General features: G+C 40.5%; 1 protein-coding gene across 1 annotated transcript; it reads left to right on the forward strand.

The window, feature by feature from the left end:
* Positions 1–6,458: 6,458 nt before the first annotated feature.
* On the forward strand, positions 6,459–17,815 carry ZFAND5 (zinc finger AN1-type containing 5). The gene is made up of 6 exons (XM_014848767.3): positions 6,459–7,082; positions 11,359–11,518; positions 11,953–12,064; positions 12,699–12,802; positions 15,316–15,441; positions 16,164–17,815. Exons 2-6 carry the CDS (start codon positions 11,368–11,370, stop codon positions 16,310–16,312), a joined length of 642 nt encoding a protein of 213 aa, XP_014704253.1. The 5' UTR covers positions 6,459–7,082; positions 11,359–11,367; the 3' UTR covers positions 16,313–17,815.
* Positions 17,816–24,714: the final 6,899 nt, after the last annotated feature.

The raw sequence follows: 24,714 nt of genomic DNA on the forward strand, positions 1-24,714 counted from the left end.
ATTTCATCCTCTCCTCCTGAAGGTGGCTCAAAAAGGAGCATGCTTCTTAACCTCTCAGCCAGAAAAGGGTAGGGGAAGAGAAGTCTTTTTGAAAGGAAGGAACCAGACTAGAAGAGAAGCCACAAATGCACCTGGGGTATCAGAGCCTCTCTATCAGAACCACTGCACCAGGTGATCTATAGGTCACCAAAGGCAGCAGCAATCTTCTCTTCTCAGTCCTTTGGAAAGCTGGGGGAGAATGATTTGGACCAGCTTTCTATATCTGATGAAATGTATAAGAGAGCATTGGATTTCGGGGAAGTTGTCCCCAAAGAGATCCACCTCCTTTAAGGACAATGATAATGATTCATGCTGAATTTCTTCTGAAGTTCCTCTGCGCCATTGCTAAGTGACTCATAGTCTACGCTTGCAGTCTTGCCTTTACTCCAAGACTATATTTTTCTCGAATCTCTGAAACCTTCTGTGATGTCCATTGAACTCTACCCTTTTAGTCCCCTGGGCTCCCTGTTCAGTTGCCTCCCTGAGGTCTTCAAAGACATCACCTTCTGCTATATAATTAGGAAGTTCAAAGCAGCATTCGATCCAGCATCAAAGCTTCAGGAAATCCTCAAACAATTCAGGCCCAGCTTTAGACATATTTCCGTGATAGTGTTATTAAAATCTACCGATCTCTGATTCTTTTCCAATTTTACATTATTCAGTAAGTTAATATACAAATCTAAAGTTTTCATTTCTTTGTCCTGCTCCAATTTGTTTTATTACTTTTAATTTTACAGTAAAAGGTAAGATCTTTCTCTACATATTTTCACATTAGAGCTGGTCATTATGTTGTAAGTTACAGTACTGAAAGAATTTAGATCAGACATACAACAATAACTGAAGCACCTGCTCTGAGATTCCAAGATTCTAACTTTATCTTGGCTGCTCTAGACCCAAGATCCACTAGGAATAAATATAAACCCATCTCTTTTTCTAGGTGCTCCCATTTCTTCACATCTCAACAGTAGTAGTGGCTAGGGGTCGGCCCCATGGCTGAGTGGTTGAGTTTGCGCGCTCTGCTTCTGTAGCCCAGGGTTTCCCCAGTTTGGATCCTGGACACAGACATGGCACTGCTTGTCAGGTCATGTTGAGGTGGCGTCCCACATGCCACAACTAGAAGACCCACAACTGAAAATACACAACTATGTACGAGGGAGCGTTGGGGAGAAAAATTAAATCTTTAAAAAAAAAAGTAGCGGCCAGCTATGAATTTCTTTTCTGATGACACAGCATACCTTTAGTTTGAAAAAAAAAAAGTTTCCTGGGTTAAGTTGAAAAATGCTTATATATACAATTTTAAAGGATACATAAATATCTTTGTAAATAAAAAATTCATAAATCAAGCATTTGTAAGCAAAGGAATGAGTACAGATAGCATTCAAATCTATGGAAATGGGTGAAATCACTCAGAGTATATGCAATAGAGACACAAAGAATGTTCAGGACCTAGACTTAAGGAATGCCACATTTAGAAGTTGGACAGAGACATTGGAACCAGGAAAAAGAGACTTAGACGGAGTTGCCTGTTAGGTAGGAAGAAACTATCTAACCAAAGTTTTGGTAAGGTCACAATTCTGGGTGAAATGAGTGACATACAAGACGTGTAAGGCTGGTTCACATTATAATGGGACGTATAAGCGTGACACAAATTAAAAAAGGAAATGATCCTGGAGAGGGAGGACACTGAACCAAGGGGCAGAAGGCTAGAGTTAAATTCCCAGCTCTGACTCTTACTAGGTATACGACGTTGGACAGGACACATGACTTTGCCCTAAGCCTCAGTCAACTCCTCTACAAAAGGAGGGAGGATAATATCTATCTCAGTGGGCTGTTGCGAGAATTTATCAAATTAATGCATTCAAATATACATTGTAAATGGAAAAACATTCCACAAACATAAACCACTTGTCTTGGCTCTCTGCCTAGAACTTGCATCCCTCTAGGATAAGGGTCCACCCTACCCACTTCTCTCTTGTCAGTCTGCTGCCTGAATGACGGTGTCTACTTGCTTTCTGTGATCTTTTTCTGTTACCTGATAGCTAGGGCCTTAGTGCAATTGCCCACTGCCAGAGCTTTATACCATCCAAGTTGCTGGACTCTTGTTGAATCACCAACTCCATTCCTGATTATCTTTCTGGCCCACCTACCACCCATGAACCCAAGTTATGATAGGCTCCAAAGTGCTGTTTCAGAGCCAATCCCAGAGCTAACTACTGAGACTCAGAATATATGCTTCACATCCCTACCTAGTTTGTTTAGTCACAAAGATTTCTTAAAGTTCTTAAGACTAAAGTAGCTTGTGTCTTAAAAGGTGATATCCACAGCTAAATATATATATATATTAATTCATCAATTTCCTTCACCTTAAGATCTTGATTTACATAAATAATAAAGGCTTTTGTTCATTTACATAGTCCTAAAAATTGTTTATGGCTATGTTGACAGTATCTGGATTGTGTCTGAAAGTCTTCTCTAATCAGGTAAGATATCCATGCCACTTATTTGAAGATTCTTTGATCACATTGTTTTCATTGAAAATAAGAATGGCTTTAAAATTACCAAAAGTTCTACACAATAATTAAATTGCTACTTGCTTTATCAGTTCCTTGGGAAAAAAAATTCAGCCAACCACTTGTTGAGCTGGCTCTAAAACCAATCCATTATTAGATTCACTGATATTTTAATTATTATTAAATTACTAATTATTAAAGAGGAAAAAATTTTAAATAGTGGTATGTTATACTCAACTTTTTAATTAGTTGATTTGCTCTAAACACAATATTGTAATCCTTTCAGCCGATCATTTTGAAAATAATAGAAATATAATTGGGTCTGTTTTCCTTAATCTTTGAGATATGGCAAGAGGCTGAAGAAGGAAAGGGAAGAAAGGCACTATGTGAATATCAAACGACACCCAACAGTTTTTAAAACCCCAGCAAAAACTTTGTGCTTCACCAAGCTCTACTCAAGCACAGAGAGAAAATGAAGTTACCCATGACAGCGTACTACAATACAGGCAATTACAATTGCAATAGAAGCAATTCTTGTCTGCATAATGGAGAGTTACATGCCAAGCTAAAATAACTCCAGGTCTTTTATATTTTACAGTGGACTAATAATTCGTATTGCTATTTTTAAGGCATGTCAGTTTCTACTTTCTAAGAAATTTAATTACATTTGCTCTTCTCCAATCATCAATCCCCCTTTTGATCCGTCCTTAGATTACAGAGAAAAATGTAAGTGAACCTGCAATGACTTTACCTGAATTCTTAAGCAGACTATAAACTGTTCTACCTTTCTCATTTGACATGCCAGTTACCAATTAACTACTTTAAGGAAATAAACCTGGCTCCACTGGCGATGGAATTCAGACCTGGGTGAGTTTTCAGTATCCACTGTCATTGGTTATATATGCTCCTATAGCATTCTGTACCTTTCTTTCAAAATATTTACCAGTTCATAATGATATATTTATATGAAAATATTGTTACCATCTTTCTCCCCAACATGATAGGAAGATCCATAAGACCAAGGGTAAGATAAATTTTTCCCACAAGATACATTCCAGCACCCAGTTCAGTGGGTGTGTAGAATGTAATAAGCGTGCAAAACATTTCTGTGAAAAAGAAATGAATAAAAAAATAGAGTTGGCATTATTTTCAAGGAGTACTTAGGAATGGATCAGTACCAGTCACTTGGTATGTCCCAGGTAATGAAATTCTACAAAAGGTATTTTTCTTTTTTTTTTTTTTTTGAGGAAGATTAGTTCTGAGCTAACTGCTGCCAATCCTCCTCTTTTCGCTGAGGAAGACTGGCCCTGAGCTAACATCCATGACCATCTTCTTCTACTTTCTATGTAGGACACCTACCACAGTATGGCGTGCCAAGTGGTGCCATGTCAGCACCCAGGATCCAAACTGGCGAACCCTGGGCCGCTGAAGCTGAATGTGTGCACTTAACCGCTGCGCCACCGGGCCAGACCCTACAAAAGGTATTTTGAACAATTAATTGATAACACTACATTTCGAGCACGCCCCACTTTCCCTGTTAACTTTTTTGCACAGGCTGGTTTCAACCTTCTCTGATGACCACAGAGTGACAGTCCTTTTGCATACTATATTAAGAACATTCTATTATATATTTTGTGTTTTATAGTTTGTCTTTAGATTCCAACGGAAAAATTTAGAACACCCCCCAAAAAGACAAACAAACAAAAAACATAAAACATCCTTAAAAGCATATCCACTAGTCTGTTACACCAGTAATATATGAAAATTTCCTTTTTTTTAAGCTTTTCCCTTCACATGGTGTGAGGATCTGAAAGAGAGGTCACCTGATGGCACGGCAGGGGTAAGTCAATGGTTCTCAAACTTAAGTGTGCATCAGAATCACATGGAGGACTTGTTAAAACACAGATCACTGGACCAACCCCGGAGTCTGTGATTCCATAGGTCTGAGGCGGGGCCTGAGAATTTGTATTTCTAACAAGCGCCAGGGGATGCTGACGCTGCTGGTCTGGGGTCTACACTTTGAGAACAACTAGGGTAGCTGCTGGAAGGGAATCTTGCTAAAACTAAGTTTAATACCAGCCACATTCCTGGCTGAAACAATCTTATAGAGAAAATTATAAATGGTTGGTAGAGAAGATGAATTATCAGAAGGTGCTACATAACATATTATGCAATACATTATTAAATAGCTAGCTTGCCTTATTACCCTTAGTTGTTTTTTTTTTTTTTTGGTTCAATTCTGCTTCAGGAATTATCTTGTTTCACTTTTTAATAACTAAAATTCTGGGGGGAAAAATCTTTAAGTTATTTTCGTCCTCAGTAAGAATCACTTCCATTGCTTCCCTATCCTTCAGGGCCTGAAGCAAGTCGCTTATCCTCTTTAGTCATTATTCCCTATCTGTAAAAACATACAATAGTACCTATCTCAGTGAATTGCCGTGAGGATTAAATGAGACCCTAAATGGGAAATACTTAGCACTGAAAATGGTCTGTAAATGGTAGCTGCTGTCTTTACTAATTTGTTTACTCAGTGAAGGAAATAAATTCCAGTGGTCCTGGGACCAGTGACTGAGACTACTTACATCTCTAACACATTAACTGACCACAGCATTACCCTAAATTGTACAGAAAATGTTCAGTTATGTTCCAGGTACTCTGCTTACTGTGGCAGCCAACTGTCTGATTTGGAAATTTTGGCACAGGGCACCAGAACAGCCTTCTCCCAAATATACAAAATTATAAGGAAGATTCACCTGAAGCACTACTTAAAAACAGATTCCAGAGCTCCACCCCAAACCAACCGAATCCATCTTCAGCTGAGAGGCCTAGGAATAATAATCACCCCAGGTGATTTTTCTAATCGCCTAGTTTGGAAAACACCGAAGGGACCTCTCGCTCCCTTCTAATGACGCCTAATAGAAGCCCTACACATCATTTCCATGGATTCATCAGCCCATTATTTACTAGAAAATTTCAGAAGTCCTTTCTGTCTTAGTAATTTTGTTCTTCTGCGTTGAACCTCTCACTTGGAGAGATCAGCTGTAAGTAGGGGTTTTCGTTGGTACTTGGAAAAGGTTCTCACTGTTTTGAGTTAACTCACGCTTTCAAACTCCTCAGGCCCTGTGCCTCATTTCTGAATCGCCTGCCTAACCCCTCACCCCCTCTTGAACTTCCTCCTGCAACGTCTCCTTTCTGATGTCTGCCTCAGATGTAGCTTGTTTGTCCCTTAACTCCATTTCTTGAGCAGAACATTTGGTGCTTTCCCAGTTAACGACGCTTTGCTGGAATAGTCAATTTCCAGGGATTTTACAGGCTGGCCAAAACAGTTTGTTCAGAACAGCGACGCCGGGGCCAAGGACTGGCAGCCAGTCGGGCCGAGCGTTTCCTGACTCTGCACAACCGCCCGTGACCTTGGGCGAGAGCGAGCGAGCGAGCGACGTCCGCCCGCTCCTTCCCGGCGGCGGCGTCAGGGCCAGGCTCGGGCTGGACCCCGACCGAAAGCGGGTGGGAGCGAAAGGGGCGGGGGGAGCCTTCACCAACACGCGAGAAGACCCAGAAGCTACAAAGCGGTTCTTTTTCTCTTCCCTATGCGAATCCTCCTAATTCGGCAGGAGTGGGGCGGGGGGCTGGGGGACTAAGGAGGAAAGGGAAACGTCTGCCGAGGACTTGAGACAAAGCGTGAGAACTCAGATGGCCAAAAGCGGGCTTGAGTGAGAAAATCGGAAGGCGGGAGGCAGAGGGCGGACAATTGGGTAAAAATAGAAACGCATCCTCCACAGGACTCGCTCTTTCCAGCTCCACCCCGGGGCCGGCAGCCGGGCCGGTGACTCGGCTCCGCGCGACAGCAGCGCCGGTAGGCCCCACCTCGCTTCTCGGATTGGGACTGGGGCCGGGGGCGGGGCGTCGTAAACGTGACGTCATCGCGCTGTCCGCCGCCGTCGTCGGGGTTTTCGCTGACGCACAGACTCGGCCCTCTGCCCCCCTCTTTCCCTCACTGCCCAAGCCCCGGGCGGAGAGAGCGCGTCAGTCGGCTGGAGCGCGAAGCCGTGTGCGTCTCCGCTGGGGCTTCGCTCGCTCCTCAGAGCCGCGCAGCTTCTCCGGAGGTAGCAGAAGCGGCGGAGAGCGCCATCCGCGGGCCCTCGCGGCGCCCAGGCCTCGCAGCGCACGGGCCGCTCGCCCTCGGAGTCGGCCCTGCCCGCCGCCGGTGGAGGCGTGAGGTGACGACGGGCGAGTGCCGCGAGCAGCGTTAGCCGCGCGGCCTGCGGTCCTCCCTCCGCCTCCTCCTCTGCCCCCCCGCCCGCTTCCCTCCTCCCACTTCCCGAGCTCCGGCGTGTCCCGGCCACGCTCGGTGCCGCTGCAGGAACAAAGGAGGACCCCGCGGCGGCGGCGGCGCCACCCCCGCCCGCGGCTCCCATCGTCTCCCGGCCCGCGGCCGCTGCTCCCAGGCGCCCGGCTCGCTCCTCCCGGAGGCCTCGGCCCGGCCTCACCGCGCCGGCGTCCGCGCGAGCCCGGCTTCTGCGCTCCTGCCCCCAGGTGAGTGGTGCGGGTTTGGGAGTGGGGGGCCCCGAACGCTGCGGGCCTCTGGCGAAGCCCGAGCGGGCCGCGGGTGGCGGCGTCCTGGGGGAGGGAGCCCGTCCGCCCGCCGCTCAGGAAGCACAAAGACGGAGGCGTCATCCTGTCGTCGTGGCCCGAGGCCGGGCTCCCCGCGCCCCCGGCTCTCTCGCACGCGCGGGTGGGGGACAATGAATGCCCGGCGTGCGGCTTCCGGGGGTCGGGGCTCCGGGCCTCCCTCGCGTCCGTCCCGGTCACCCTCGGCGGCGGCGCCCGGCGTGGGCAGACCGACCCGGAGAGACAAAGAGGCCGTGGCGGCGGCCGCGCCCCCAGCCCCTGCTCGCCGCGCCCCCCGGCTCTCCGCCGCCTCTTTGGGGAGCCGATCGGGGTCGGGGGTCGAGCGGGGGCCGGCGGCCGTGGGGCCGGCCTGGCCCGCGGAGCTGCTTTCCTGCATGACTCAGTGGTTTTTGGAAAAGGCCCTGCCGGGCTCTCCTGAGCGAGGCCTTTGCTTGGAGGGGTTTCGGGAGAGGGATGAGGGACCAGTGGGACCCGAACTGCTTCTCCTCCGCGGGAACGTGGGTGAGGGGGCTTCCTTGTGGTCGGGGTTTAGTTTTCCCAACGTTGCTGCGTTTCTCGCCCCAGATCCCTTTCATGAAGGAAATGGAGTACCTTCTCCTTTGTTTCGTGCGATTAGGCTGGTGAACATGGAATTCTTTGCTTGCCTTCCACGCACTCCGTGGAGCTGTGTCTTGGGGAAAAGGCCTGGGTTATCATTACTGATTGAATGCCTTCTGAGAATCTGGTTTAGCGACGTATTAGGATAAAGTAGGATATAGGTCAGAGAGCCCGTTCTAAAACTTGGCGTTCAGGAAATTTACGATTAAAAAACCCCACAAAACTAAGTGGATTTCATTTTACTCCTTATTTTTAAAAAGTAGGTTTTCAGAACTGAATTGGTAAAAATAACATCTTTTTTTTTGTTTTTTTCTTAAATGTCCGAAAGTATTTAAAGAAAGGATCTGTTGTAGTTTGTACTCCCCTGTTTTCTCTCAGGCCCGAAATTAGGCCTTGAAAGGACCCTTTAAAAATCACACTGATCTGCTCCATTTGGCAAAGAAGGAACTGAGCTCTGGAGAGTAAGGACTTGCCCAAGGTCACTGGTTTAGAGGTAGATTAGAACTCAGGTCTCAACTCCGGGTGAGTGGGCTTTCTTAACATCTTAACATTATGTGCACCTGAAAGAACTGAATTCTATAGGTATGAAAGCCTTTTTTTTTTTTTTTTTTTTACTAATTTGAGGCTGAGGATTTTTCAGTTACATGCCCAGGTCTTTTTTTTTTCATGCTATGAATTAAAGGAAGTTCTAAACTATGAAAATAGGCATTTCAGCTATACAAATTATAAAGCATTTCATCTATCCCTGACAGAGCTGACAAATGAATGCTTGTTTCTAACAACTGTAAAGCTACTAAATAGTAATGATATTGTGTTTTTCTAGAACGTTACCAAGTAGTAGGGAAACAGTACTAATGGTGAACTCCCCCTCCGCCCCCACAAAAAAATTGCTGCTCAACATGAGGATATTTTCTGCCTTGATGCTAGCTCTGTTGTGCTTGGTTTTTATAAACAACCCTGCCTATTTTGGCTTCATGAGTGATTGATTACGTTTGCATCTTCTAGATTGGATTTGTTGTTCTTCTCGAGCCCTTCCTACATTAGGAAAAAGTGTAGCAGCGTTAACGGCATCTTTTTGTTTTGTTTTCTGAGTATATTAGATATATGAACGCTGCACCCTTAGTTCTTGGGGTTGTGTAGGAGTTGGCAGGCTCTGAGATATAAATAGAAGCTGATTTCAGAGGCCCCTGTTGACTAGGCTTTATGTGAGAGCCTCCATCCAGCTCAGCCTGTCACATTGCAGCCTTGTGACAGGCTGAAGCGCCGGCCCATGTGATCTAAGCTTCTGAGAAATATTAAGGCAAGCTGTGCACATGTGATAGCATTTAAAAGCTGGCTTTCTAGGGGGGGAAATCTACAAAATGAGAAAGCATATAGAAGACTAACGTCCTAGTGTCTCTTGTGTCTCAGAGTTGGAGTATATTTGTAGTGAATTTCAGGTAGATGTCTTTTCTGAAGAAGGAAAGGTGGAATACGTTGCCTGTTGAGGTGGGCAAAATCACTGGATGAGATTCTTCCTCGGTTTATTTATATAAAACAAGATTTTAGCAGTTGGGTTAACTAATATTAATGGGGGTTGACTCTTAAACTTGGGGCCAATTTGCTCTAAAGCCACTGTCAGATGACACTGGAAGTTAGTGTTGAAAGTGTGAGCTAGCATAATTCTTAAGCTGGCTTCAAAGAATGACCCAATTTTTTGAAAGGGCAAAGATTCACACACTTTGTATGGTGGGCATGCAAATACATAAATAACTTATTATTTGAAGCAATTTTTGCACATATTGAGAAGTTTGAAAACTCATCTGAAAATGTTTATTAATAAACTTCATAAGTGATGTTGAAATGTTTACACTACTCTGTTCCAAAATGAGTCAGCTAAATTCCACTTACTATTTAAAGAGACAGGGACAACTAAATTAGTACTATTTGAAGTAAGTTGTGGATCTTGGTCACTCTCCATACAAGCTTGGTTGGTTTGAAATATGTTCAATCTTGAAATACAGTGTCTTTTTTACTGGCAAAAGGAAAGATTACTATCATTTAAATGTTTGGGGGAATAATTGTCAGGATTCTAGCCTGGTCAAAAATTGTTAGTCCTTTTCCCACTTTCTTGTAATTTTGGTAAAACTTAGTACATTGTTTTTAATAACTCACTAACAAGTGTATTCTAGTGTGTGGTAGTTTGGAAAGGCCGCATGAAATTCTAGGAGATAGCAAGTGCTAGTTCGAAGTACTTTCCTGCACTTCTTTGAAACGTTCATTACTTAATCATGAGTAACGTCCATTATCGACATTAAGGTACATTTAAATGACAATGACCACAAGTTATAGCATATGATCTTCCTTTGATAAAATGTTCTCAGATATGCTGTTTGCACTTACATACATATTTTAAGGTGACATAGAAAACCTCTGCAGTTTTAATTTTTCATAAATAATATGTATTTTCTCTTAAGTCAAGAAAATTTACTAAATTTAGCAAAACATTACTATATTTGTGCTGATTTTTACAGGGCCTCTGGAAAAGTCAAGGGTATGCTTGCTGTATAAAGTTCTTTCTGGTAATCTGGTATTAAATATTAACCACTACTAAAGGTTGTGTATTTATATTGCGTTACTTTGCTGTATTGAAGTGGAGCTTGGAAAGGTTTCATTATTTTCTGATATGAGGAAGACATGCGCTTGTTAAAAGTTTAATAGAGCCTTTGGCAGAGAACTCTGGCTGATAATTTCTACATTGCAGGTTTCTAGGCACTGACTTTAGAGTACTCAGACCCAAAATTCACACCTCAAATGTAGAACATAAAAGAGATTTCATAAACAGCTGACCACTAAATTCTTAGAGCCTTGCTTGTTGGTGCCAAGGTAACAAGTCGGGCTGGATGATCTACCAGCTCTCTTTGCGGTCTTCTGTAAAGTACAGCTTCCCTAGCCCATAGCAGAATTGTTGAATTCTGGGGCCCAAGTGTGTTCAAGTGTTAGCTTTAAGAAAGCTTTAGAACTACCTCCAGTAGAGAGCCAGTTTAAAGAACCACTAGTAGATATCAAGAGTCAGTCGGTAATTGTGATTATCATAGACTTTTTTTTCAGTTTACAGGTTCCGTTTAATATATTTTTAACTGATGAAATAAAAACATCATATGATAAAGTCTGACTATAGTGTAGGAGAGCAGAAAGTGATTTAAAGATACCAGTTGCCCAAACTGATTTAAACATAATTCTGATACCTGGCAGAATGACCTTTTCAGAAATGGAAACAGGAATAGTGACAGGTGAAATAATAATATTTTAATTTTTTAATGATAGAAATTTTTTTGTCTTGAAGAATGTGAAGTAATTATAGTTCATTATTTACTAAGCTAAAGCACAATTGCTTTCATCCCCTTTGTTTTATGAAGGCAACAAAATAATTCATAAGTTTCTTTGCCTACTCTTTTTAAAGATGAACACAATTTGGGCCTTTGTTAGAAACGACTTGGTGTTTAGAAATAACAAAGGCGCACTGGTGCCTATCGTACTACTTTAGTGATTTTATTTTAGTTGCGTGCTAGTTTCTAAAATCTTGTTTTTGTTTTGATTATAGCAGAAAAACATGGCTCAGGAAACTAACCAGACCCCAGGGCCCATGCTGTGTAGTACAGGATGTGGCTTTTATGGGAATCCTAGGACAAATGGAATGTGTTCTGTTTGCTACAAAGAACATCTTCAGAGGCAGCAGAATAGTGGCAGAATGAGCCCAATGGGTAAGTTGTTTCCAAGGAAAAACCAATTTGAAGAACTGATGGATAGAAAATATAAAACCAAGAATTGGGGCCTAAGGCTGAGAATCAATGCTGAAAGCCTAAGGAGAGAAGACCTGAGAAAAGCTTGAAGTTAAAGCAAAGAGCCCAAGTACATGGCATTGACTACATCAGGAATGAATGACTGTCTGCAAGCGTCTTCTAGCTTTTTCAGTTTGCTTTTTGAGGTTTTGTTTCAATGGATACTTGTGTTCAATGGATGTGACTTTTTAATATATTTTTTTGTTTGGATACTCAGAAGTGTAGGATTCTGCAGCACAGAGAAAGTGCTTAAATCACTAATCTAATTAAATGCAAGTATTTGTTACTTATTAATAGTCATGATACCCAGTGTTTGCAGTGTTGCTTTGTTTCTTACAAATCCTCTTTTTAAATAGGGACAGCTAGTGGTTCCAACAGTCCTACCTCAGATTCTGCATCTGTACAAAGAGCAGACGCTAGTTTAAACAACTGTGAAGGTGCTGCTGGCAGCACATCTGAAAAATCAAGGTAAGATTGAACATTTGAGTTTTTATGATAATACAAGGAGGAAATAAAGATATCTGTGCTAGCCATACCATTATGGTTATGAATGTTAATGTATAATAAGGATGTTAACATATCAGATGCCCTTGGCTTTGCATGTGTTGCACAATGAGGGACTCCAGTGTCCTTTAATAATGATCTTGTGGGTTATTAAGTAAAGATAGGTATTAGAATACACTTCATAACACCCTCAAGGATGCTGTGTTGAGAATGCTGTGCTTTTATTTCCTCGTAATTGAGGTTTAGGGATTATAGAGAGTGAGGCTCTGCAGACTGTTGCAATGCCACACAAGGCATTTTGGCAAAGCTGCCCCTTTTGCCCTTAAAAAATTTACAGGCACAGCTAAAAATTCCTGGTTGGCTGTAATAGAACATCATAATCTATACAAATATGCAGCCTTGAATTGATGAACCATTTATCACATTGCTTTTTTTATTCAACCATTTGTGCTGGGCATCCAATATCCGTTAAAAATTTTAGATTATTTAGCTCCATTGATCATGTTGGAAATAATATATAATTTGAGGTGGAACTGACAACTTATCTCAAAAGAAGTACCCTTAACATCTTGAAAAATGTTTGCTTGAACTCAAATAGAAATGTGCCTGTGGCTGCCTTGCCTGTAACTCAGCAAATGACAGAAATGAGCATTTCAAGAGAGGACAAAATAACTACCCCGAAAACAGAGGTGTCAGAGCCAGGTATGCTTTTTGTTTAATACTAGTTCAGTTCTGGATTTGGTAGTACGAGAAAGGGTTGGTGGGGGGATTCTTTCCTTCCCATTGCAGGACCAAAGAGGAGAGAGTTATAAAATACGGGCCAAGCAAGAACCACTATCTTTAAAGTACCTTGAAGTGTAAAATTGTCACTCTTTACTCTCGCTCTTCTCTGCCCATCCCTCGCTTGCCCCCCCCACGCCCACAAATCAGCAAAGTTTATGATCAGGAGACTGGAAGTGCTAAGTTAATGAACTTAAAAGGTAGTTTACCACTATATTTTAAAGGTATCTAAATCATCAGAAAAGGTAAATTCATAAACACAAAATAAATTATATTAAACTTCAAAGCCATGAAGAAAAGTTTTATAATCAAAGCAATAACTATTCAGTGTTGATATAGTCAATATTGTAGAAAAGATTAAAGCAAAAGAACATACTGAACATTGAAAAAAACTTTCAAATTGAAGAAGTAGAGGATCCCGATCATATTTTGTGGGAGTTTAAAACTCAGTATGGAAAGGCATTTAGGTTTTCGTTAGATAATGACTTTGAGTCTGTTTTAACTTAGATAGCACAACCAGAAGTGCTCTGACGTTGCCAGAAGTTGATTTGTTTGAATTACCTGTGCTGGGCCCTAGAACAAGGATCTGCCTACTGTATATATAGTGCACATAGTTCATTTGGTCAGTTCATTATTTCCTGGTACAGCGTTGACTGAAGACAATAGGAAACTGTACTGTGAGGAGATGGTGTCGGTAGATATGCAGTCTGCTCTGGAGGCTGGCTTTTGCTAACATCACATAGCCAAGCTTATGTGAACTGTAGCAATCTTAATTTATAAAGTTAAGGTGAAAATTCTTAAGTTGGGCAGGTGAATCCCTATTTGGTGGTTTGAAATGTGTTCTATCTTTCTGGAAAAGCTGACCAAATTAGTGTGTTTGTGAGCTGTTGTTTTATACAAAATTACTCTGACCGTGGAACAGTATTTTTGGGTGAGATCTGTAGCTAGTCTGCATTAATTACTTCTTAGTAATAAGCAGTCTCTAGTTCGCTGCTCTTTGCTTTTTCTGTGTCATTTTTCTCTTCTTAACCTGCACCCCCACCCGTCTTCCCTATGTCTTAGGAACCACTGTTCAGTTTTTCAGGTGTGGCCTAGGAAATGGCTGTCACTCCACACACACAGACACACACCCCCTCCCCCCCAAACTGTTCCCACAGATGATTATTTACCCATATAGCATCAGGAAAATTATATTAGGGTTGTCATAGTAGATTATTAGGAATAAGTAGTAGGTGAGATCTTATTCTGTTGGTCTAATATTAGGCTATTAATCTCACTGGATATATTACTAATACAAATGAATTATAAATTTGGGGAGAATTTTAGAGTAAGTTCTCATTAAACCAATCAGCTTGCTGTAGAGTTTGTGTTTATGCTGATAGCATTGGTGCTGGCATATTGTTTAGGCAGTAATTTTAGCATTGCATAGATGATTTGCTGTGGGGGTCGGGTTAATATTAAAATGCAAGATTTTCCAGTGCTTCTGGTGTAGTTGAACTTTATAAAAGTAGAATTATATTTGGTATGTTGTTTTAAAGAACTAGTAGTGTGAGCTTTAATACAGTAATCTGCAGTTTTATCTTCATGTTGACAAATTCTGTCGATCGGTGTGAACTAAAACTTAAAGCCTTTTTAGGTAGAAAAATAGGGCTTTTTAAGGTAGATCATATCTCTTGTCTAAATTTTGTACCCATTTTAGATAAGTATCACAAAGTAAATAAAAGCTGCGCTTTAAAAAATCTTGTTTTGCCTATGGAATTGTTAATAGTCTAAAATAAAAATTTCACAAGTACTTAAATTGTTCTAAAGATAGTTCTAGATTTTCTGCTTATGGTGATATAAAGCACTTGTTAAAATGGCAAGAGTTATTGTGACATTTGGGGATCTGAAGTTAATTAGGGATTAATGATTTAGGTCTTGTCAAATTTTGCAGATTTTTGTCTACAGTCTTTCTTTTTTCTATCAGTATAGATAAAACCAAAATAACTTTTTCTTACCCAAGTACCTCAGAAGTTGGCAACTTTATTTACCGAGTAGTAATGAATTTGAACTGCTCTAATTATGAAGTTTGCATTTAGGCAGTTGCAATATGAGAAAATAGAGTATGACCACTATCTCCCAGGTCTTGAAAATTTAAAATTAGGTTTTTTATTTTCCAGTAACGGCTGTTAAGAGTGAGTTTAAAGGAATTTGAGTGGTTATTTTACAGAATTTAGAGGAGCAGGTAGTAGTATGTTGATTGACAAGAAATTCTCAGATTTGAAAGTAGTTCTGATATTAAAGTAGAAGAGTCTATTTAAACTACATGTATTTAAAAAAAAGTCATCTTAAGTATTTTCGCTAGGAATTGTGCTTTCTCGTTTTTTTTTCCGACTTAGATAATTGTCAGCCAGTGAACTCTTGACAAATTTCTAATTTTTACCCTCCTTTTTCAGTTGTCACTCAGCCCAGTCCATCAGTTTCTCAGCCCGGTACTTCTCAAAGTGAAGAAAAAGCTCCTGAGTTGCCCAAACCAAAGAAGAACAGATGTTTCATGTGCAGAAAGAAAGTTGGCCTTACAGGTATTAGAGCGCACAGAAGACTATGTGTACTTTACTGCTGGGATTTAACGAAGAGCTCCCGGGCCCTAAGGGACTGGCCAGTCTCACACATAAAACAAAATGCCCAACTTTGAGGAGTATAAAGTTTACAGAGTAGACGAGAAAGGGGGATAGTGGGAAGCAGTTGGATTTGATTTCTATTTCTCTCTCTAATCATATGAAACCATTATTAACTTCAGGCCTTCTCAAGTACTTTGCTTTATTGAATTAATAGAAATTTATCCCTTTTGAGTCTTTCCTTTGTTCTCCTGGGGAAAAGGTAACTGAACTAAACAGTAAGCACCTACTTTGAGTCAGGCAGAGAATGTTCTGGATCCTTTTTAGTTGTTTCTTTTAAATCTCAGAATTTTATGGTTGCCTTTCCCTGGTTTTGACTTGAGGAGACATTAACCAGTCCTAGGTAGGACTGGGGTTTGAATCCAGGGCACCTGACTCCAAAGCCTTCTGGTTTCTGTCTTGGGTGATGTCTACCAAAATTCATGGAGGAGTCGTCATTTGACTTTCTCAGCATGTCAGAGGAGGTTAAAACCTTGCTCACAATTTAAAGTTGACAGACTTTTGTCTGTCTTTAATGTTGCAAAGAGCTATGAAGATCCGGTTCCTTTTCTCGAGTGACTAAGGGGTTTTTTGTCTTTTAATCGCTGCAAGTTCCGAAGTGACTCTCCTTCCTCTTGTGTGTGCAGGGTTTGATTGCCGATGCGGAAATTTGTTTTGTGGACTTCACCGTTACTCTGACAAGCACAACTGTCCATATGATTACAAAGCAGAAGCTGCAGCGAAGATCAGAAAAGAGAATCCAGTTGTTGTGGCTGAAAAAATCCAGAGAATATAAATTACTACTTGTGAAGAGACTGAAACTTTGTTTTTATTTTAATATATCGTAGGAAAACATTAAAGAGCAGATGCATGGCCATTTTCCTTTGATGTTCTCCAGAGTTTTACTTTACACTTGTCTGTCTTATAATTGATATTTTAGGATGTTTGGGTGTTTGTTACAGGCAGAATTGGATAGATACAGCCCTACAAAATGTATATGCCCTCCCCTGAATAAAATTGGATGGATATCTGCACAGCAAATTGAAATACACAGATAATAGGGACAAAATTTAGTTTCCATGTGCCAAAATAGATGAAATCTCTGCATGTTTGCAGCATATCTGCCTTTTTGGAATGTAATCAAGGTATAATCTTTGGCTAGTGTCATGTGCCTGTATTTTTTTTAAAAATGGTACACCAGAAAAGGACTGGCAGTCTACTTCTACCATAGTTGAACTTCACCCTGTTAGTTTCCACAACATGTTCTTTGGAAGCAGGAAGAAAGCGTTATATAAAGAGGATCAGACATTTCCGTGAAGCCAGTATTTGGTGCCATATGTAAGCCTGGTTAATTGGTCTTCTAAAAGCTGTCAATAAGACATTCTGTGAAAGGTAAACATCACAACTGGTTGTCTTAAGAGTAAAACCATCAAGCAAACAGGGTCTTGAGCTATCTTTGAAGCTTATTGTGCTGGCCTGCACCAGAAGATGTCTGCATTACTCATTGCTAAAAACTTGTAGCACAGAACTGCACTAGGATTAATTTGTTTACAAGAAGATATTAAAACTGTTTGGTTTTCACATACAGCAGCTCTATTGAATAACATGCATCTGAATTTTAAGTTGCGAAGGTATCTGAACAGTTAATTTTTCATGTGCATCTTTTGTTGAATGTTTTGGTTCAAGAATGTTTCAAGCTTTTTTTTTTTTTAAAGACTTCAGTTCTTAATGTAACTGTACCCTTCTGCATGGAAAGTCATAACCAACATGGCTGCAGTAGACTTCTTAGTGGTATCCAGCACCACTCGCAGAGGGCTGCTTTAGCATATTAATTGTACTTGGGTGTAGGACTCTAGTGTTCTTGGGTGTATTGCATGGGCTGCATTATCTACAGCATTGTACAATAACAACTAGAAGAGGCAGTATACTTCACTGATGCTTGTCTGGTAATATCACTTCTGTGTTATAATGGAAGGTTTTTTGTGATGTATGAAACTTGTGTTTTTTTATATATAAATGAGTATAGTTAGATTAGTGTTGTGGTAATGCCTGTTTTCATCTGTAAATAGTTAAGTATGTACACGAGGCACTACTTATGATTTATTGCAGTGTTCAGTCCTAGTTTTTACTTTATTCTTAAAGCATTCAGTTTTGCTTTCAATTTTATGTACCTTAGTTCTGAGTTAGATCTGCAGATGTGTACAGATAGTTCATATTTATGTATTGCACATAATCATGCTATTCAGCATTGATGCTGTATTGTATTATGTAAATAATAAAAGCCATGTACAGAGGGAAACTGCCACTTGTTCATTGGGTTTTTAAGCCATAGTTAGAAATTCTAAAGGGCAATAATTAGGAAGTTTCATATTCAACTTTTCGGTTGCATATGTAGACATTGCATGGCTATATTGTAACTTTTTTCCATTGCCATCCCTGAACATGATGTGTTCAAGTGAGAACCATGAGGTGAATTTTGTGAAAGGTCTTCAGGTATGCTACATAATAGGCAACGTATTTTTAAAGAAATAAATAGGCACAAAAGTTTCTTAGAAGTTAAAGAGGAGGAAGAAATGAAATTTCAACAATTATATCTTATGTCCCTTTTCCACTTTTTTGCTTTATGACACTTTAGGCATGACGGTTTGTACAAAAACAGGCGTAGTATTTACGCATAGTTTTATTTCTGTTTTGAGATGGACCCATGGGCTTGGTCTTTGCAAGTGTTAGATGAGATAGTAAAGAACAAGGAATAACAGTGACATGCTGACTTTGCCCAGGGGGTAACTGAAGCCAAAAGCAGAGCCATGGCTTCTCAGTGAGGGAGTTTGGAATGGAAATACACTGGTGCAGTCAGTTCTTTGGGTGCTGCTACTTTTGCTCCCAGCAGGGGATATGTGTAGAAGTCCATATGAGAGAAGGATAATATGTCTCCTGAAATAGGAAGGATATTGGAGAATCACAGTTGATTTGAAAATTATGCATTTAGAAGGCAAACAATTCAAAGTTTAAAATGAAATTCCCGTCATTAGTGATACCTGTGTCAAACATTGACTTGATAAGTATTATTTAAGTCTTAGGATCTTGAAATCAAGGAGTGGTTTGGAGGGGATAAAGGCGACTTAGATGGTAAGATGATGGACCCTTGGGTGTCATTGATCTATAACATTTTTTAAAAAGCACAAGATTGTGGTTGTTTCCATAATCATTTTTTTTCTGCTTTTTCTCCCCAAATGCCCCCAGTACATAGTTGTATATTTTAGTTGTGGGTCCTTCTAGTTGTGGCATGTGGGATGCTGCCTCAGTGTGGCCTGATGAGCCCTGCCATGTCGGTGCCCAGGATCCGAACCGGTGAAACTCTGGGCCACTGAGGCAGAGTGTGCGAACTTAACCACTTGGCCACGGGGCTGGTGCCTCCGTAATCATTTTTATCAGAAACAGTACAGATTTGGACTTAAGAATTTGATTTGTCAAGAGCATCAGCTGAGAAGGGAATCCAAGTGTGTAAGGCAGCTAGGAAGATTGAACTCTACCTAGGTTTGCATTCCATCCTAAATGTTTTTCAGGCAAGACCATAACTGGGCTGTAACTTTGGGATGTACATTGAGGTAGTAAGCATTTTAAGAATATACTGTATTCTTAAATAAATAGACTCACCTCTTCGCAGATATACTGTATTCTTAAATAAATAGACTCACCTCTTCGCATATCCCCACTCCAAAAATGTTTTGCTAGGACAGACCATGATGACATGAGTTAGCTGTGTGACCTTGGGCTAGTCCTTTGATCAAATCTGTTCCATTGGCTTTATAAAACGAGACAGATTTGTTGAGGTGGGCTTCCCATAGGATGAGTTAATTTGCAAGGAAAGAATTTTTGAGTGGTATGGCATAGTGGTTAAGATGCCAGTGAACCCTGGAACCAGGCTGCTTCTGCAAATAAGGATGGTAACGCTGCCTGGCACACAGTAAGTATTCCGTATTACATTTTTAGAGACTGAGCAGTTTTAGGTTCGTGGCAAAATTGAAAGTACAGAGATTTCCCGTATACCCTCTTCCCCCAGTACATGCATAGCCTCCCCTATTAACATCTCCCACAAGGGTAACATTTGTTAAAATTGATGACCCTGTTTTGACACACAATCACTCAAAGTCCATAGTTTGCAGTACACCGTTGGTGTTCTGTGGATTTGGACAAATGTCTGACCTGTATCTGTCAGTATATCAGTATTTTCACTGCCCTAAAAATCTGCTCTGCCTATTCTACCCCCCACCCAAACCCCAATCCCTGGCAACTACTGATCTTTCTACTGTCTCCATGGTTTTGCCTTTTCCAAAATGTATAGTTGGGATCGTAGACTATGTAGCAATTTCAGATTGACTTTTACATAGTGTGTGCTAAGTTTCCTCCACATCTTCATGGGTTTATAGTTCATTTCTTTTTGGTACTGAATAGTATTCCCTTGTCTTTTTTTTTTTTTTATCCATTCACCAACTGAAGGATATCTTAGTTGCTTCCAAGTTTTGGTAATTATGAATAAAGCTGCTATGAACATCGGTATGCAGGTTTTATGTGGATATGAATTTCATCTCCTTTGGGTAAACAGCAAGTGCGATTGCTGGATGATATGGTATGAATATGTTTAGTTGTGTAAGAAACCAGCAAACTATACTCCAAAGTGGCTGTACTATTTTGCATTCCTCCGAGAAATGTATGAGCGTTCTGTTGCTCCACGCCTTTGTCAGCATTTGGTGGTTTCAGTGTTCTAGAGTTTGGTCATTCTAACGGGTGTGCAGTGATATTTTAATTTATACTTCCCTGATGACATACGATGTGGAGCATCTTTCTGTATTCTTATTTGCCATCTGTATACGTTTGGTGAGGTGTCTCGTCAGGTCCGTGCCCATTTTTAAATTGGGTTTGTTTTCTTATTGTTGAGTTTTAAGAGGTCTTTCTGTATTTTGGGGAACAGTCCTTTATCAGATGTGTCTTGTGCAAGTATCTTCTCTCAGTCTGTGACTTGTCTTCTCACTCTTTTGAGCTATTATTAATTTTAATGTCCTAGAATAATTTCTAGAACTTGGAAAGAGAATTAACGAAATTGGTTACATTAGGTTGTATAGTGAAAAGGTAAAGATCTGGAAGTTTTTAAATTTTTCAGTTTAAAGTGGTTAGAATCATTCTTTTCAGTAAGGCTCTCTTTGCATGTGTCTGCATTAAATGAAGTTCCTAGCAAGTAACTAAAAAATGTGCCGGTGGCTACCAAGTAGTGTAATAGCAACATGTTAATCATACTACTGTTAGAATTATGTTTCTTGAATCGGTTGTACATTCACAGGATTCAAAAACTAATTTATCAATAGGCTGAGAAGCAAAGCCTCTCTCATTTTGTCCCACACCCTCCACCCTCAACTCCAAAGACACATATATTTTAAGTAACTGTCATAACTTGGAAAGATTATTGTCTCTCTTCCACATCATGTAAACGTTTGACTGTGTACAGCGACTTAATTTGACTCTTGTTTGCTTAATTAATCGAATGCAAAGTTCTTAGAGTGATTTTTCTCCATAAATCTTAGCTTATAATTTTGGAGAGAATGATGGTTGTGGTTGCTGGTTGATTGGCAATAAAAGTATGTAGCCTTAAACTACATAGAAGGGTTTCCATGGGTGAAGCAGCAGGTAGTTAATGAAAAGTAACTTGAAATTTGCTGAAGCAGTTTCTTGTGTTTGGACAGTCTGCTTTAAAAACAAACGTACATGTACAACAGAATACAGAAGTGCCCTTTAATACTTACAGCTATTTCCACACACAAACGCTAGTTTTGAATTCACGCAAAAGCAGAGAGCACTGTTTCTGTGTTTTCCCTCAGAGTGCATTTTTGTTCTAGTCCTAGAAGTTTATTTCGTCTGCAACTAAACACTACTTTCCTTTTCAGTATAGGCACTGATGTGGCGAAGTCATACTTCACACATGATCCTTAAGTCAACAGCAAAGATAACAGAAGTCACAGGTTATTTTCTAGTTGATTAATAATCTGTTTTAAATATATTTTTCCCTGATGATTTTGATTGAAATTAGCACTGCAGAACCTCAGATTGTATATATCTGAAATGATTGATAGTGTAACCAAGGCTGTTCAGGAATCAGGGTAATCTGTCAGTCTACTCAGAAGTTAATAGGCAATCTTTCTAACACATTCTTAAATTTTAGTTGAGTGCAAGAACTGTTTCCAAAATAGTATTTACTTAAGCACTTACCCTTTAGAGCTCGGGACTCAGCCAGGAAAAATATAAACAAACTCTCTTGGGTGATCTCAACTTAAACACTAACGTATGAGTGAATTTCTCGGATTGATCCTGTGTGTGTCATCCATGGCAATGTAAAAAATGTTAGCTGATCGTATATTCTTCTGCCCTCTCATCCTTCCCCATCACTAAAAATGTGTTCAAACATGCAAATTAGAATACCGTGCAAACAAATACAATTCAGATTTTCTACTAGGTGACACTACATCTGCTCCTTTTATGGAACTTCCAGAATTGATAGTATTTTTTTAAAGAAAACTCTTAACACATCCTGGTGTTATGGCTCCATGTACCCCTGAGAGAAAAGTACCTCCTTACTAGGGTGATGTTTCTTGAGGTACCCCTCCCCTGATGTACCCCATGTGCTTAGAAATAGCACCTACATACTAAAAATATTCGGCTTTAAGTGTTCTCTTGCACTAAGGCTATTGTAAAAGTAATTCTACTGTAAAAATTACAATACTTAATATGAATGGTTAATCTGCCACCCCACCCATTAGCCTTTAACATCTGTTGTATTTACATGCTTGCTAAAATTACCTATGTTTAAACAAGTTTCATTTTTAGCTATTCTGTGGCTTATTTATTTGGTTGGCAGGAAAAGTAGATTGTTTTGCATATCTGGGACAGCATAACCAGTCTTTTCAGTGGCTCTGTGCATTATATCAGGTGACAAAAATAATACAACATGAGACTTCAGAAATTTAATAAATAGAGTAGTGTAATACCTGTTAGAAAAAAGCGCAATCTGCAGGCATCAAAATATCCTGCATTCATACTCAGGCATGGCCCTTTAGCATTGAAGTGATAGGTATGTTTATCTGGGTCTTTGATTAAAAGAAACTGAGGCTTTAAAAGTGGATTGAGGATAATTGTTTTTATGTGGTAAATTGGGACCAAGAATTTTCTAGACTCTAAGAAAGGCATCTTAAGGACCTTAGACAATTGTCACAGCTAACCAGTGACCAGATCTGCCCAATGATGTACAGCGCTTACACAGAAAGCCCCAGATTGGATTGAACATAATACTTAGTACTGAATTAGAGCATTTCAAACTTCACAGCGAAGTTAGTTGTTCAATAACATGCATTAGGAAGGCTAAGGGTCAACGGCGGCTTTTAAAAATGCGCTAGATGTATGAGATGTAGCAAAAACCAAATGAAACAGACCCATTAAAGTTGGTACGAGAGGGTTCTCAACAGTTTGAATCTGGGAAGCTATGTCATTCTCCAGTGAGATAAGGAGCAAACAGATTCTTGCATTTGATACTGAACTTCCCCTATGGCCTAGGCATGGTGTGTGTGAGCAGGATAAGGGAAACATGATTTTGGTTGTCAAGGAGATCATGAACTAGTACAATGGATAAGAATGATCTTCCCAATTACTAAATTGTGGCTCCTAGAACTGAGAAAACACATTTATTTGAATTTTATGAGGATGGGTAGTCAGAATTAATGTTGGATATTATCAGGTATAGATCATTACTTGACGCCTCTTCTCGCAGGAAGAGTAACACCTTACAAAATTTGTCACTGTTGTAGGGGGAGAGTAAACTTTTCATTCCAGAATGGAGAAGCAATGGAGTAGATGGTGGTTAGATACTAGCTTTAAAGTCAGTTCAGATTTGTGACTGAAAAACTGTGTGACTCTGGAAAAGTTACTTAATCTTGAGTACCTGAGTGCCTTCACCCATGCAGACTTTGAGGAATAAAATGGTGATGCATGTAACACACTTAGGAGTGTCAACCACATTGTGAGTGCCTGATACAGGTTAGGTGTTCTAACGTTAGTCACATGGTTAAACCCTGGCAAAATGCTATTTTCAGAGATGTTTAAGAGGCCAGATTCTGATTTGTGCAGTGTAACAATCAGTCATTTTGCAGTCGACTAATTCATTCAGTGGAATGGAGATGAAATCCCACCGCTAGTTTCTCTCTGCAAGGCTGACAGTTCTTAAGTTGAGGTCCGTGAGTCCCTGAAATTGCATGCAAAATTTGGTGTCTGTGTTTCTTGGTGGAGTTTTCAGAGATCTGGGACTCAAAGAAGACTCGAAATCTAAATGGCCTTCCTGGGAAGATACTTGAATATTTTCAGAGGGAGCTGGCTGTTATACAAGCCAGGAATACCAAATCTGCAGTGTTCAGCTGCCGCCTCTCGGAGACAATGTTAGAAGGAAAGGAATACCTTTTCTCCTCTTGTTAGAGGCAGCAACAATGGCGCCTAGGACTGAAAGAGGAAATAAATTGGTGCGTCACGAACATAGTCCTTCAGTCCTTTTAAAAATAATCTTGCCTTGCCATTTCAGTTTGCTTTTCCCCGATACCCTCTCCTACTCCTCCTCTCAAACCCAGACCAGAGTCTCAAGACATCGTGCTTTGCATGATATACAAGCTTGCAAGCTAGGAAATGGGAGTTTCAAGCAAGTTATCTTACTAGTGATTGTTGCAACCTTCTAAGTTCAAATGGCCTCTGATAGCTGTAGTTGAATTGTCAGAGCCCTGTTTTGTGTGATGGAAACTAAATCAACTCTATACTGTCCTTTCCAAGGCTAAAATAGTAGAGGAGGTGAAATATACTCAGTCAGTTCAGGACAACAGCACTTTATTACTGGTGACGCCTCTTCCAGTGCACACTTTCTCCCTGAACCTGTAGGCCAGACTTCTATTACTGGACAGGTGTCTTAGAATCAGTCTTTGAAACTCTTCCACTGCTTATAATCCTTCCCAGTCCCCTGATCCAGACCCTGAAAATGGATGGGATTTGCCTAAATCATGCCTAAGAGTGGCAAGGTAGCCTAAATCTTTTAGCAGAGTCATTCCCAAACCTGTGGATCACCAATATCAACTGGAGAGTTAAATCACACACACACACACACACACACGGGTCTCA

The sequence above is a fragment of the Equus asinus genome, chromosome 23, assembly GCF_041296235.1.
Source record: "Equus asinus isolate D_3611 breed Donkey chromosome 23, EquAss-T2T_v2, whole genome shotgun sequence".
Classification (NCBI taxonomy): Eukaryota; Metazoa; Chordata; class Mammalia; order Perissodactyla; family Equidae; genus Equus; species Equus asinus.

What these genes read in the sequence shown, in the direction of transcription:
- ZFAND5 (XM_014848767.3), top strand. Translation starts at nt 11,368, where the DNA reads ATGGCTCAGGAAACTAACCAGACCCCAGGGCCCATGCTGTGTAGTACA. An exon ending in TGGCAGAATGAGCCCAATGG is followed by an intron (nt 11,519 to 11,952) that starts GTAAGTTGTTTC and finishes CTTTTTAAATAG; the next exon opens with GGACAGCTAGTGGTTCCAAC. An exon ending in AACAGAGGTGTCAGAGCCAG is followed by an intron (nt 12,803 to 15,315) that starts GTATGCTTTTTG and finishes CTCCTTTTTCAG; the next exon opens with TTGTCACTCAGCCCAGTCCA.